This window comes from Oculina patagonica, chromosome 8, assembly GCF_052425735.1.
Source record: "Oculina patagonica isolate OP01 chromosome 8, crgOcupat, whole genome shotgun sequence".
Lineage (NCBI taxonomy): Eukaryota > Metazoa > Cnidaria > Anthozoa > Scleractinia > Oculinidae > Oculina > Oculina patagonica.
In genome coordinates this window covers 2,607,709-2,620,576 of record NC_135765.1, presented here as the reverse complement: position 1 = coordinate 2,620,576, position 12,868 = coordinate 2,607,709, and the positions used below count along the sequence as shown (strand labels likewise).

The following is a 12,868-nucleotide window of genomic DNA, read 5'->3' as shown; positions in this document are numbered from 1 at the left end:
CTGCAATGCACGCGAAGCCGTAGACACTGTGAATACTATCGTTTATAACTACGCAATATAAAAACAAATTGGTCTGCAATACGTGCGTACGGATTTGCACTGAATAGATTGCAAGCCAAATATATGCTGCCATGTAACATTTGATGATTCAAAAACGGTAATGAAAAATAACAACGTATTGCGTTCATACCGTATTTTGTTTTTGAAAAAGAAAAGTGAACCATATGTATTGTTGTAGACGTGAACTTTAATATATTAATTTTCAAATACTAATAAATACATCACTGAAACGTCCATTTAAGGACTTGTAAATTATACATTAAATATTTTCATAAATCAAAGTTCAATCATTTTGTACTATTAATAATACATATTACATTATAGTTTAACTTAGATTTTGAGTATCTTTCTATAAGAATTTATTGGCGAACATTACGTTAAATAATAACTTATGATATATCAGGGTTCAATCTGTGCAAAATATTACACTTGGAAGAAAACACTAAAGGCAGGCTCTTTGAACAGTCAAGCAAAGCTTTTTGCTACGCTAGCATTCTAAAATAATATAACTTACTCAGTTACTATGAAAGCGTAAGCGAGCGTGTACGAATTAACCTTACGACCGTGGAAAAGCTGACAAAGAGGATCTGGGGAGAGACGTCCCAGGGCTCTCTCGAACGTAGGCTCAACCTCGCTCCCAGGATCTTTCTTCACCACGCTCCGAAGAAAAGACAATGGAAACCACGTTGACCTGTACTTCATCAGTCCCTTTTCTTCTATCTAATCTTTAGAGGTGAAAAATAGCTATTTGAAGTCTACACATAAATCTTATTTTTTCTGGCGTCAATATTTAAAGGCTCCCCATTTAGCCGCTTTCTGAATAAACTCCTTGACTGTCCCCTCATCTAGATGATTGAAGGCTTCAGTTTGAGTGACAGCTGTCAGGTGGTTGACACAGAACTTGAAGCAGAATTCTTCGAGATCCTTCGAAGAAAAATTCAAAAATTAACATGCCATTAATAGTTCACACCACCGTTTAACGTGAGGATTTGTCTTAATATAGTTCGCTAAGTTTGCCAAGTTTCTAATAACATATCAAACACGAGCGACAGTGTTTCATCGGGATATCCAAACACCGAGAATAGAGGTGAAAATTGTTTCGAGTGTTTGATATATCTTCTCAATCGAAACAAAAACAACGGAGTCGGAGAAATAAAATCGTGAAAATCTATGCTAACTAACACCGGGCAGCCAAACCTCCTTCACGGTTATGATTTTTTGGTTTAAACTTGACGAATTATTAACAGACCTTTTTCGCTTAGACGGTTTGTTTTCCCATTACAGACCACGTGATGTTCTCTAGAGAATTTTCCTTTTATCCACATAAAATTTATTCATTCATATACACGCGACTATTTGAAAATTTGAAAGCAAGAATTCTCAAGAGTATCATCACTTGGTCTGTAATGGGGCAACAAAACACTCAAGCGGAAAAGGTCTATTAGTTTGAGAAAGGTAAAAGTAGAACTGGGTGATTTTTTTTGTTAACCCAATGAAAAAAAAGTAAGAATGTTTTTCGAAACTTAAGACTTACTCAAACTAAACAGGTTTAGCTGTTCAAATATTCTACTTCTTAGTCGCGCGCTCGTGTCAAAGTACCCTTCCCTCCTTCCCCCTCCCCACGTCTGCAGCGCAAGCTACCAAGGATGTTTTATATAACATGACCATTCGTTCAGGTCTTACCGAGGCTTCGTATTTCAGGGCTGCTGCGAGTAACATGGCGGCATTGTCGACAGTGATGCCTTGTTTGATGATCCGCTCACACAGGCGCTTTAACTGCGTCTCACAGTACGAGTTTGCCAAGTCGAGCAGACCTGGAACGAAATGTCATCACATCAGAACATTGTGGAAGTAAGATGGCGTGTTCAGGCAGAAGAACGGTTGAAAAGTGTAGGAGAAAAGCGACAGTGACAAACGTACACCGTTACAAACAAGCGCTTTCTGAGATTATTATGCAAGATACTTGACTCTCACAGTCAGGGTTCTATCTAGAATTTATCGTTTGGGGGAGAAGTCCCGAGTGGCCGAAGGCCACGAGCTTGCTAAGGGGGTACGGAAATGTTTTGTAATGGATATGTGCTGAGATGCAATCTGGTGCATTTTGAGACACAATTAGTGTCCTTTGACAGGGAATACTCACTTCATGTGCACTGACCTCGTCGCGTCTGGATGAATTTTCCGATGTAGTTACTTATATACTGTTATGAGGGGGGAAGCTTCTACCCCTCAAATACCCTAGATATAACCCTGGCAGTGTCTCTCTCTACGCTGTGTATAAATGGGTACCGGCGTACTTGGGCAAAAATGCTAGGAGGTAAACCTACGATGGACTGGCTACCCATACAGGGAGTAAAAACACTCTTAGTAAGCGACATGCTACAGAAACTGGGATAAAATCCGGCAGTATGGACCAGTTTGGCTCATGTAAGCCTAACACAGCTCTGACGTTTTAATTTCCAACTTACCAATAGCGTCCTCGGGCTGTAGATGAACATGATCTGTATACAGGAACTCAAGGAAAGCATAATATACAGGATAGCTGAACTGCGTGATTTCTATTACGCTGCAGAGAAAGAGAAAAACGTTCGCAAACTTGCAGTGTATGACTACAAATATTCTCTATATGCAAATAACTTCCTGACTGTCACATACCTTGCACGTCATTTCTACAACACTGCCAATAGTTAGTCACTATTTTCACGTTATATTTCCATTCGGGCAACTAAGAACCTATGCAGAGAGGTCGGACATAACGTATGCTAATAACGAGGGCACCTTATCCGGCAGAATATTAATGACGGCAGGTTAGGGTTGGTAGGAAAGGGTAGGGCAGAAAGCGGCAAAAACGGCAAAATGTTTATATTTAAATTAGTTGAATAATTTCTTATAAATATAATAAATTTAGTTAAATTCAAGCTCGGGAGTTGAGAGGCAAGTGTCTCAATAGAACTTTCCCTATGTGATATGTTTGACAAGATCTAATGGTAATATTAAGATAATGAGAAGGGTACAGGAAGCAGGAGGGAAGAGTTTAAAAGGCGGAAACTTCTGAACCCCTTTTCCTGCCCCTTCCCACCGATTTCGAGACGAAAAAAATCGAAAACGTATTTGGCTGAATCGGCAAAGGTTTCCTGGATTGCATGAATGGCAGTTGGCAGGGAAATCTTCTACTCGACTTCTGGCTTTAACGCAGAGGCTCGAGCAGTCAAGTGGTCAACTTACTCCTTTTCATCCTCTCCCCAGTGTGCCTGGAACATGCTCCGAAAGTGTTCACATCTGTAAAAAAAACTGATTCGGTTATACAGCAAAATTAGTGAAAATAAAGGACCTCTTGTTCAGTTTCACCTTCCAAATCAGCTCGATCGTGCCACGAAGACTTCATCTGGCACAGTTTTGGCAAACTGAGTACAGGCACACTGTCTAATATAATGGCGCATCAAAAGTAACACACTTACAAATAACTTGGTTTGATAATATCATTAGAAAATGAGAAACATTAATTGCCATTTAATTATAATTTAGTACAAATGACATTAAGAGCATTTGCCCATAATGAATTCCTCGTTGACCATACACTGAGTGTTTGTACTTACAGTTTGGTCCACTTTGGCCTAATTTTACACATGATCAAAAATTTAATTTCTGACCAAATTTCAAGAATGTCAATTTGACCATCGTATTTTTAGTTTTCTATACATTTGTCTCTACTTTTTCTCACGGAGATGGACTCGCCCAATGTATAAAAATCTGGTGCCGTGACTATACGCTTCACAGATACAAGTAACAAAGATGACGGTGAGGATACCTTATTTTCAGCACAGACTTATGCACGTAGACTGCCTTCCCATCGATCATAAATGTCAGGTCGCTTGTTTCCTGTCCAAAAAATAAACAAATATTGTCAAAATGGTAGATCCACGTCTACGATAACCAGTCGACTTCAGTAGAATTCCGATTTATTCACGGACCCTGGATTTCTCGAACCTCCCGATAACTCGAAACAAAAGGTGCTTCCCTTCGATTTCCTTTACTCAGTCAAACACTGCAATTTTACCCCTGATTGCTCTAGCTCCCGATTTCTAGCTTCCAATTTTTTGTTTCTCTTTTCGAGCAATCGGGATTCCTCTGTTGTTAAATTTCAAACACCGTCTTTATATTGACAAGTTTCAATCTCCTGCATCGAAGTCAAATGATACCATACCGCTAGTAGGAGGTGGAATGGCATCCTAACAAGACGTGATTAAAGTTAAAGTTGAAATTTTTCCACCCAAAACAAACTCTTTCTGTACCTATCACCCCAATATTGTAAAAACTTCTCAAAACTCTTTTTTTAATTTCAAATTGCGCTAGCGTAAAGGCCTTAAAAACCTCCTCATTTGTTAGTATACCCCCTTCTCCCCAACAAGTGGTAACTATAGCACAACCCTCCTCCCGAGGCACACTGCTCAAACAATCTTTAACAATTCTTTGCCCCCTTCAACATTTTCAAATAATTTAAATCCATGAGTTCCACACCTGGTCATTAAATGCCTCTTTGACACTCTGTTCAACTCTCTTTTCTTGTACTTGATCTGAGAACAAAATAATTAGATAATTAAATAACCTTCTTTCTAAATAAGACTCAATCTTTTCAAAACAGCAAATAAACATAACTGGGCATTATGGCACCTGACCATATAAAAGTTTAAAACTGAAACCTTTTGTTTCGACAAAATTAATAAGGATCAGAGAAGTTATGGATACCCACTATTTCCTCCCCCTGGCTTGGAGTCCTTAAAGGAGCCCATCACTCGGTTTACATTTTTGGGATCCCAATAGGAGATAGGTTAAGTGTGTTAGAGGGAATGTGCTAGGACAAGGAGATGGGGTATGGTAGAAGGAGTGAGGGTGTGATAGCAAAAGGGGGTGGGGTGTGGTAGGGCAAGAGGGTAGTGGAAGAAAAGAATGAGGTGTTGTTGTCGATGGGGGTGGGGTGTGGTAGAGGAAAGAATTGGGCATGGCAGGAGAGGGGGATGGGATGTAGTAAAGGAAGCGGGTGCAGCAGGTGTAATAGGAGACAGGTGCAGGGCATGGTAGGGAAGGGGTTGGGGTGTGGTGCATGTAAGAATGCAGGTTAGGAAGGAAGGGAACAGCTGTAACATAGACTTACAAGAATTGAAACAATGCACACAGTTGACTCTTTACTAACCCACAACAAGAGGTCTAAACATTGATGGAGGTGAAGCAAAACATGCAAAGGTGCTGTCAACTCTTGTAAACTTTGTTTCCATGGGACTTGTTACAGCCTGTCCTCGACACTGACCCCACATATAAACCTAAAATGAAGTGAAAAGAGTTCTTAAAAACTTTTTCAACCTAAGGCTAATGTTACAGTGTTTAAAAAAAAAGATTGTTGTTTTTGATATGCTTCAAAGAAGAATGTAAAGGTAGGTTTTACAGTACAATGCAAACCTTTCCAGTGGCAGTCATAGCCGCTGATAAGTGACTGTAATGACAGGCAGCGACTTCCACAAATCTGAAAAGTATGGAGCCAGAAAAGAATTTATGTGGGGAGCTAAAATTATTTTCTGACAAAGTTGTTCAAAAGGTGAATAATGTAATCCACCAGAAAAAACCACTATCCTGTGGATAAGAGTTGACAAAACGAACTGTGCTACTGGATAGTGATCTGTCTGCCGGGTAGTGTTATCCATTCTTTAAACAACTAGGCCCTGATGTAGAAAACTACTTTCAGATTGAAGGAAACCTCAAAAAGATAGTTTTCTAAGGTCATGACAAAGGGATATCAAGACAGATTAAAGAAGAGAAACTTGTACAAAATAATTGTCTACTTCTTTTCAAGATGCACTGTCTGTGACAAATGTTACAAAAATCTTGTCAGATTAGTCAACTACCATGAATGACTGAACTTCATGCACAAAGACCAAAAATGTGACGCATACATTCCCCGACTGCAGCATTACCTTCCCTTATCCAGGCCAATCTTGGTAGGTGTGACTAAGTGTGCTTTGTTTCCTGTTCCTAGCTGTCCATATGAGTTTGCTCCCCAGGCATACAGACATCCAGCATCTGATAAAGCTAGTGAGTGGGCATAGCCACACACAATCTACAACAACAAGAGCCTTGGTCAAAAATGAAATTGGAAACTCTTTTACTATTCATCCTGGACTGCTAGCAGTCAGTTTTTGCAACCGAAAAAATTAAAATAATGCTAAAATAAGGAAATATGAGGAGGGAATGTGGGCGTGGCACCAACACTTCTTAAGGCTCACAGCTACGCTGTTCGTCACTCACTCGCATTTGCGTTTTTGAGTCACATACTATGAAAAGAAAGAGACTACTCGCAGTCTTTATTCATTCAGTAGATCACAAATTACATTTTGTATATGCAGGTCACCAATAGCCTGTAAAAATGTTACTATAAAAAGACATTGGATAAGTCATTTATCAAATCATCCTAAAGCATGTTCCACACTCAGTTGTTGTGGTTGACAGAGGTTAATATATGAAGTAAAAAACCTCTCTTGATAACAAATGCCATTATAATGTAATCTGTAAATCTTTTTTTTTTCAATTCAAGAAAAGGTCTTATACCTACTATGGGCTGGCAATTTTTTTGACTTCCTATAACAATATTTAAGTCTTTAAATGTCAGCAGCTGTCAAAATAGTCCTTTACCTGTGTGGTGATTGTTCCAACAAGTCCAATAACTTTGCACGGCGTCAACTGATTTGCATTGTTACCAACTCCTAACTGACCGTTGCCATTGTAGCCCCATGCAAACAACTGAAATAAATAGAGATAAAGGACAATGGTGACCATGAACAGTATTTCTTTTTTATTTGATTGTTGAGCCACTGATGTTGTAGACTGTTTACACTCCCTATTATTAACTCCTTGTTGATATATACTTATACTTACATTATACTTTAATATCAATACTTCAAATGGCCACCATCAGGGTTTCACATGGTAAGTGCAACCTGGGGAGAGTACCATCCCTGGCTTTTAAACCCACTCCACCTCTAAGTAGATTTGGTACTCTTCCCAGATTGTTATGCCACATGAAACCAAGAAAATAGGTGACGAGGGAAGGAACTTGATGCACACATAGCAAAAATAGTGGAATGTTAACTGCAGTGTACCAATGTGTTGGATTGCGGAGGCTTTGCTCAAACTGTAAAGCCCTGGCCAAACGGCAACAAGTGGACGCAAGTAGTCACAAGTTGAACTTGCTTACAGACTTGCATTGGCTGGCCAAACGGACACACAAGTTTAGTCACAAGTGCATGCAAGTTTGCAAAAAATCCATTTAAAATGCTACGCACTGCAATTCAGTATTTGAAGTAAACTACAAAAATTGCGTTGACTTGCGTTTGGTGGCCAAACGGTGAAAAACTTACGTTGACTTAAGTCCAAATTTGATCTCGACTAAATTGAATGCAAGTGTACGCAAGTCAATGCAGGTGCACGCAAGTGCACCAAAGTCCTGGCCAAACGGAAATGGAAGTGGACGCAAGTTTTCAACTTGTGTCTACTTGTGTTGCCGTCTGGGCAGGGCTTAACACTGTACTCAGCAGCACAGTCCAACACTGTCAGTCAAACCATTACCCAATACAACACCACTGTAACCCAAGGTTCAGTGATTCAAGTTAGGGCCTCAAGCTTCTTTATTTTGATATTTTAAGACACTACTGAAGGACAACTTCATACGTTTACAAAACCCAAATTTTGTCACAAATATATTGATAAAACATTCTTGTGCTTCACATGTACCTCTCCTGCATCTGACAAAGCCATGGAAGATGTCTGACCACAAGCAATTACACTGATCTTTTTAGTCCCTAAAAAAGAGTGAATCAAGTTATTTCAGTTACTACTACTGGTGTTTCAGTATAATCACATTATACACAGGTACCAGTGTTTAATGCAGCACTTACTCGGGGGGCAGCGGTCTTTAAAAACAAATAACATTTGTAAATGATAACAAGAGAGACAGAGCAATAAATGTGAACTGAATGTGAATGCGAACTGAAAAACATTGTAATCCAGGTGAATAATTTCTAAAGCAGTTGTAATGTACACTTGTTTTCTCAGTTTGACTCCTCAAACAATTCAGTCTGATGATGCTTCGATTAAGTGCCGCATCGTTGTGAATGAATGCACCCCTATTCGAGGGTGGCACTCTTTATAGCAGGCAGCGTGGCCGAGTGGTTAGAGCGCCGGACTTGAAATCCGGAGGTCGCGGGTTCAAGTCCCGTTCTGACCACTAGCTGGTGTTGTTCTCGGTAGCCCCGATTTCAACTCCTTGGCTGCGTTTGTAAATAGCCAACTGGTCTGCCTTCTGCTAGTTGGGATTTTTAACTATTTGTTTCACATTGGCCCTGAAAAGCCCCATTAGGGGAGTGGTCAATTTAATATATTTATTTATTTATTTATTTAATATATTTTTGATCTCATATGTGGCACTTCATCAGGAGTGGTGCTTAAATAGGGGAGGTACTTAATCAAGTAAATCCGGTATGTAATAAGTTTAAAAAAACTATCAAGTTAAGATGCATAAGTTAACCTATTATGGCTGAATTAATCTTTCTGGGTAGAGTCTGATTGTTGGTATTTCCAAGTCCAATCTGCCCACAGTTATTGTATCCCCAGGCAAAAACCTAAACCAAACATCAGTAAACAAAAAATTCAAATTAAATATTGTTGATAATAAGCAAAAAGTAATGAATTGTGTAAAATGTCTTTATATATTTACAAATTAAGCATTTTTTTATTTTCTGAACCTTTAGGTAAGAATTGATATAACCCAGCCATGTGTATGTGTTGTGGTTTACATTAATCTTTGCTTTAAAATTTTTCAAACCAGTTTGATTTTTATTTCCTTGTGTTTCAAATTATGATAATGAATATGAGACAATGAAAATAAAAATCAAAATGGTTTGAAAAAGTTTAAGAAAAGGTAAATTTAAACCACGACATATAAAATATAATTATAATTGTCTATTGATTCAGTTTCTTGCAAGTGTTTCTTGCAATTATTAGACCTGATTGATATAATATGGCTATACCCCCCCAGGACTCCCATATGCAAGAGGTGGGGCGCTTGTCTGAAATTTTGAAAAGGACCATAAAAGAGACCAATCTAGGCGTGGCTCAAGTTTTTTTTTGATCCCTAAATGATACCAAAATACTAAAAGTAGAATTTATAATTGCATATTTCTTCATGTGCAACCCTAAAGGAGACCTTGACAACTACAAATATATATACATGTTGGCTTTTTGCACGAAACACCCTAAATGAGTCCAAAAATCCAAAATTTACATCCCTAAGCGAGACAACACCCCGCCCCTTTCATATGGGAGTTCCCCCCCCCCTTGATCTATAAACTGCATACCTCTCCGTCATCAGTGAGTGCCAGAGAGTGATGGCTGCCGCAAGCGACTTGAATAACCTTCTTCATTTGTAATCCAGATGTAACAAGTGATGGGAGCAAGCCTTGGTTGGTGTTCCCATTTCCTAGCTGACTGTACCCATTGTGGCCCCATGTAAACACTTCTCCTGATGCTTATAAAATATATGAAAGATGGTTTTAAATTTTATTGGCAGCATAAATTATGTCATAATGTGTCGTTCCAGAAAATATCCATACCCCTCCCAGGGAAGGTTTTTTGGTTTGAATCCCTCCTCCACCCCTCTGGAAATTCAAGTTAGGCCCCATACAGGCCTTTTAAAATTTTGGCTTTTGACACCCCCCTCCCCCTCGGAATTTCCATTGACCTTCCATGGGGTGGGTATGGATATTTTCTGGAGCTGCACAATGTAATGATGAGAAGCACATGGAACAGGATACCCAGAAGCCCAGTTGTCCAGAGGAAAATTAATCTAATCCAGGAATATAGTGTGAATTACGATTTCAGTCAAGCAGTCATTTGGTAAAAAATAATAAGTTTAAATAATAAAAACAATTATGGACAGAAAATCTAATGATGTGTTTTAAGTTTTAACAAAATATTATTACTGACTATTACAAGTTAAAAATTCAATTACCTTAAATGAACAAGTTCAATAGTATACCATTCTCATTCATTAATTATGCCGCTCATTGTCCAGCGTGGATAAGATATGGGAAAAGATTGTGGCCGAGGCAAAGAGCGACTGGGTGAGAAGGCACTATTAATAGCTGTGTATTACGTCGCCAAGGGGAGGTGGGAAGGTCGAAAATTTGCCCGGACTTCCCGGCTTGCGTATCTCTTTCGAAATGCCCCGAAACTAATAATACAGCGATTGTGCACGTAGTGATTTAGCATTACTTAACACAACTATCTATAAACAAATGGGGTTATGTAATCCACGCACTTTTGAATTCTGCGTCATAATTATGAATGAGAATAGTATTCAGAAGATATGATGTGGTTTAAATTTATCTTTAGTTTAAACTGTTTCAAACCAGTTTTTTATTCCCTTTTGTTTCAGATTATGATAATGAATATGAGACTAAAAAATAAAAATTTACTGGTTTGAAAAATTTTAAACCAAAGATAAGTTTAAACGACAACATATACAGAAGCTTATAAAGCTTGGGCAGAATTAAGTATCTTTTAACAGACCAACTTTGATATAAGAGAGTAGCAAAGGGTTTATTTGTGACATGTGAAAGGAAAATTTGACTGTGACGCATGGAAATAGCTAGAAAAGACATGTGATTTGCAAATTCTACTGTTTCAAGTATATGTGACACGAATTCTACCGGTTTCGCTCCCAATCGAGTTCGCACCGTCCGAGTTCGTCTCCAAGTTATACCGCGTTCGCCCCCGGTATGACCGAGTTCGCCCCCTAGTAATTTCGCTTGACTGAATAACATTTATTCAAAGTTTACTCTTTTTCAAAGCGTGACTTCGCTTGACTGAAAAAAAAAATTATTGTTAATTTTCCAAAGTGTGATTTCGCTTGACTAAATAAAACCTATCGTTCATGTTCAAAGCGTGATTCGCTTGACTGAATAAAACTTAATCTCTTAATCGAAGGTTACACTTTCAAAGCGTGTGTCGCTCGTCTGAATAAAACTTAATGGAAGTTCACCGTTGTGACTTCGCTTGTCTAGAAATCATCGTTCACGTTTAAAGTGTCTTTTCCTTTAAGTAACAGAAGTTATTATGGGGCAAATCGTCATACTGGGGGCGAACACGGTATACAGGGCTCGACACTAATTTTTACAAAACTTTCCACTTTGGAAAGTAGACTTCAAATTTTACTTTCCATCTCAAAATTTTACTATCCAAATGGACGACGGTTTTATAGTTGTTAACCACGTTAAATTAAAAAATCTTACTGTGTGTTTTATGGCTTTGTTTTAGTCAATTTGGACGTCTCATCCTTGTTCCACTAGCCCACAAAACTGCAGTCCAGGTTGAGGGTCAAACTCAGCAACTTAGGCCCTTCAATACGAATTCTCATGAGACAGTCTAATACTTCAACTGACAAACATGATCTCCAGTCTGACTTCATTTCCCCATTACTGAAAAACCTCGCTCACAACAACATGCTGTAGAATCAGAGTGCTTTTGCCTGCTTGTCCTTCGTCAACTTTTTCTATTTCTCCATCATCACCACTACGTCAAGGAAAACCGAACCAAAATAGACTCATTTTCCTGGGTAGATTTCTTTGCATCACATACGTGTCAGAAGAGGAATCCAAAAAGGCGCACCATACCACGTGTGTTTATAGAACCCAGACCTCCTGGGGAGTTCTCTCGATCCAATATGACGGAAAATGCGAGAATCGAGAATAGCGTGTCAAGTAGCGTAAATTTGTCTTTTTAATATGAGTAGTCATTGTTATATGGGTATTTGTACTGTTTTCTAAATTTTTTACACACTGTTTTTCACTTAAGCACTTTAAGTATAAAATTTGCTTTCCAGTAAAGCCTGAAATTTACTTTCCAGATCGGGTAAGTATTTTGGTTCATTTTCGCTTTTTTACTTTCCAAGAAGAAAATTTACTTTCCAGTGGAAATCGGGAGAGTGTTAGTGTCGAGCCCTGGTATAACTTGGGAGCGAACTCGGATGGTGCGAACTCGATTGGGAGCGAAACCGGCAGCTTCCTGTGACACACACACACACACATTTGCTACCCTTACCACAATTCTACACTGGTCCAAGGCTTCATGGAATAAAACAAATATTTACAACAACAACAACATTGATGTGGTTTCTTTTGCTTTATCCCTGTTAGCCTTGAAGCCAAATTGATATTATTTTAATATATCAAATTTGGCCAATTTCCTGCTACAAGCCGGCTACCTGATGTTGCAAGTACATGAGGCCCACTGCCGCAAGCCAAGGACACCACATTCTTCTTACACAGAGCCTCCACTTTTCTTGGATGAAGGCAACTCTGGGCATCACCGACTCCTAAACAACTGCTGCCGTTTGATCCCAGAGCGTACACATCGTCGTCTCTTGTGACAACAATAGCTTCGTTCCCCGCACTCCCAAAAACACATGCTAGTCTGAGAGATGCCAAGAACTCTTGATCCAGAAGACTAAATATAGGCCATCTTTCAAGTTCTTGCATTTTGATATCTGTCAAAAATTCCACATCACGATTTCAACTAAAACATTCTGTTCAACTGAAAAGGAGAACCACACCGTCACCGAATTTGTACAATCACGGGATTAAAAATTCTGAATAAATATCAAGCAAATCTCTCGTGTGTTCGTCGTTCGTCTTCAAACCGCACAGCTTAGGACCCAGGCCTTGTTTACCTGGGTAGCCAGGCCTTTACTTGCGCAAGCGCAAATGAA

General features: G+C 39.0%; 1 protein-coding gene and 1 non-coding gene across 2 annotated transcripts; one reads left to right on the top strand and one right to left on the bottom strand.

Annotated features, from left to right (window-relative positions):
• Window positions 1–602: 602 nt before the first annotated feature.
• LOC144662419 (RCC1 and BTB domain-containing protein 1-like) lies at window positions 603–12,764 on the bottom strand. Its single transcript, XM_078523220.1, has 14 exons — window positions 12,365–12,764; window positions 9,459–9,628; window positions 8,630–8,723; window positions 7,837–7,904; window positions 6,739–6,846; window positions 6,024–6,166; window positions 5,512–5,575; window positions 5,249–5,375; window positions 4,576–4,631; window positions 3,866–3,936; window positions 3,283–3,336; window positions 2,526–2,623; window positions 1,744–1,874; window positions 603–984 (listed from the first exon to the last, which is right to left on the bottom strand). Exons 1-14 carry the CDS (start codon window positions 12,636–12,638, stop codon window positions 844–846), a joined length of 1,599 nt encoding a protein of 532 aa, XP_078379346.1. The 5' UTR covers window positions 12,639–12,764; the 3' UTR covers window positions 603–843.
• Trnas-uga (transfer RNA serine (anticodon UGA)) lies at window positions 8,257–8,329 on the top strand. Its single transcript has one exon. It is a non-coding gene; the product is annotated as a tRNA-Ser (tRNA).
• Window positions 12,765–12,868: the final 104 nt, after the last annotated feature.